Consider the following 3,067-nt stretch of genomic DNA (forward strand, 5'->3'; position numbering starts at 1 on the left):
TGGGATGAAGAACAGACAAATAGCTTGGTTTAACAAATACATTCGAAACTGTTTGATTTATTCATATATTCATTAACTTGGTATTTAATTATTTATACACAAAACAAGGTCTCGTTGATAGTTTGGAAGATAGTTAAAAATATCAGTATTTATAATTTCTCGCGTTTAATCACTATCCACCTTAATCTTAATTACACACTCACCCTTTGATCCTGATTTTTCGATAGACGTTAAAGCCAAAAAAAAAAGTAACGAGAAAGAAAGAGCCACGAGGGCACAAGGCCTTGACGCCAAAAAAAAAAAAAACAGTTTTATTTTATAATCACGAGCGTGTTTCTGTGTATAAATGTAAGACACATCTTCTTCTTCCTCCTTCTCTGGCATCTTTCTCTCCACTCTCAAGATTAACATTAACCAACAAAAGAAACAAATCCTCTCATCTTCGTTCTCCTCCAACGATTTTTATCATTTCCGATGACGCATCTAAACAAAAAACCCAGGTTAGAGAAGAACCTCACGGTCAACCACATCGATGACTTACCTGACGATCTCGTCTTCTCTATCCTCCGCAAACTCAGTTCCTCCGCTTCTTGTCCCGCCGATTTCTTCAACGTTCTCATCACGTAAGTCAGTCAGGCCTTTTCCTTAAGCCACCCGATTCTTTATTTTGATGAAGTCTCTTTTGTCGTTTCAGATGCAAGAGACTGAATCGACTGGGTTTGCATCCTATGGTTTTATCCAGAGCGGGAACTCAAACCCTAGCCGTCACGGCGGAGAAATGGTCTGACTCCGCTCACAGATTCCTCAAACTCTGTGTTAATGCCGGAAACATTGACGCTTGCTACGCTCTCGGAATGGTTCGTCTTCAAACCTCCTTCTCTCTTTCCCTCTCTCTCTCTGGTGTTGATTTTTTGTTTTTTTTGCGCAGATCCGATTTTACTGTCTTCAAAACCCAGTGAGCGGCGCTTCTTTGATGGCCAGAGCGGCGATTAAGTCTCACGCGCCGGCGCTTTACTCGTTGTCGGTGATTCAGTTTAACGGGAGCGGCGGTAACAAATCCGACAAGAACTTACGCGCCGGAGTCGCTCTCTGCGCGCGTTCCGCTTACCTCGGCCACGTCGACGCGCTCCGAGAGCTCGGTCACTGCCTGCAAGACGGTTACGGCGTTCCTCGCGACGTCGCCGAAGGTCGTCGGCTTTTGATTCAAGCGAACGCGAGGGAGCTCGCTGGTTCTCTACGCTCTTACCTCTCTCTCAAATCCGGGGACGAGACGCTAACCGAACTCAACGGATTACAGGTTCAGGAGATTCGTCCAGTAAACCGGTTTTTGAAGGATTGGTTTGATTCTGGTCGGGTTGTTTTGGCGGAGGGGTTGAGGATGTGTTCTCACGGCGGTTGCGGGAGGCCGGAGACTCGGTCGCATGAATTCCGGCGATGTTCGGTCTGTGGGAAAGTGAACTACTGTTCGAGAGGATGTCAGGCGTTAGATTGGAGAGTGAAGCATAAGATGGAATGTTCCCCGTTAGATCTGTGGGTTGGGGCTGCGGCGATCGGCGTAGGTGACGAGGACGTTGATGCTGTGGAAGTTGAGAATCATGCTGCTCGATAACTGCTCTGCCTCTTTTTTAGTTTTTAAATGTTAAATCAGAAAATGTCTAATTTTGCCAGCAGGTCTGTCTCTGTAACCTTTTTGACTTTTTTTTTTGGTTATTGATAATCGATCATCTTTTCATGTTTTTTTTTTGTTCTTTATCTTACTTTACTAATATGCCTAAAATAACATTTATGATCATAATTAACATTTTAATTTCAAGCTATATAAAAATATATTAGATTCTCACCATTATATTTTGTACAAAATTAAATTTTATGAAATAAAAATATTTGATTTTGGCTTTTGTTTATTTGTAAACCAATTTAATTTTTATTTTTATGATAAATTAACACAAAATTGTTTGGTTTCAAAAATATAATAAAAATTGTCTTAAATAACTCTAAAACATGTTTTATCCCCTAACTAATATACAAGGTTCAAAATGACCAATCTAATATTTATTAAAGGTAAATAACAATTATATCCATTTATTTAAAGAAAACAAATATTTTTTAACAAATTGAAACGTTTTGAATTTTATTTTCAAAATTTTCTTTCATTTTGAATGGCAATTTTTTATTTAAAAAGAAGTTTAAGAATACTTTCCTGAAATGTGTGATTTCTTCCTAAATTTGAATTATATTCATATTTAAGAAAATATTAATAAATGTATATAATATCGTCCTAAGATTTAGGAAAATGTTGATAAATATTTGTAATATTTTCATACAATTATGGTAAAAATCATAAATGTATATTTAAAATACATTTTAAATGTGTGTTAGGAAGACTTTCATGCATATATATTTAATAATACCTTACTAAATTTGAATTAGATATACTTAGTAAGATATTTTTGAATATGTATAAACTATTCTTAAAGTTGTAGGAAAATGTTCTTAAATTTGTATGATATCTTGGTGAATTTAACTTATATGCCTATTTAGGAATATCATTGAATATATAACATCTTTCTAAAATATATGAAGATATTTTTAAATATGTAATATCTTTATAAAATATAGGAAAATATTTGTAATTGTTGGATAAATGAATATCAAGCTTGTAAATATATACTTAAGAAAAAATAGTATTTCGAAAGATGCATACACATTTAAGAAGATCTTCCTAAATATACATACAAATTACATAGTTACAGATTTATGAATGCATTACTGAATTCACTATTTTTTAAAAAAATTCAAGAAAATATCGTACACATTAATAAAGGTCTGCTTTAATTTATTTTAAGAAAAACCGTTTTCAAAAAAAGTAAAAAAAAAAAATCTGAATTTCTTTTGAAAACAATTTTGGCAAAATTGAACAATTATTTTTGATTTTATTATTTTATTATTTTTAATATTTATTTATTTTCTATATTTAATAAACTATTAAGTAAAATTTTAAATAAAAATTAATTTATTTTTGTCATCAACATAAAAAGACTCAGCCAAGACTTTTCTAAGAAAGCTG

The 3,067-nt window shown here is 33.7% G+C and overlaps 1 protein-coding gene across 1 annotated transcript; it reads left to right on the plus strand.

Annotated features, from left to right (window-relative positions):
* The first annotated feature begins 306 nt into the window (after positions 1-306).
* Positions 307-1,738, plus strand: LOC106322027 (F-box protein At5g50450). Its single transcript, XM_013760224.1, has 3 exons — positions 307-623; positions 695-857; positions 929-1,738. Exons 1-3 carry the CDS (start codon positions 475-477, stop codon positions 1,607-1,609), a joined length of 993 nt encoding a protein of 330 aa, XP_013615678.1. The 5' UTR covers positions 307-474; the 3' UTR covers positions 1,610-1,738.
* The last annotated feature ends 1,329 nt before the right edge of the window (positions 1,739-3,067 follow it).

The sequence above is a fragment of the Brassica oleracea genome, chromosome C2, assembly GCF_000695525.1.
Source record: "Brassica oleracea var. oleracea cultivar TO1000 chromosome C2, BOL, whole genome shotgun sequence".
NCBI classification, from domain to species: domain Eukaryota; kingdom Viridiplantae; phylum Streptophyta; class Magnoliopsida; order Brassicales; family Brassicaceae; genus Brassica; species Brassica oleracea.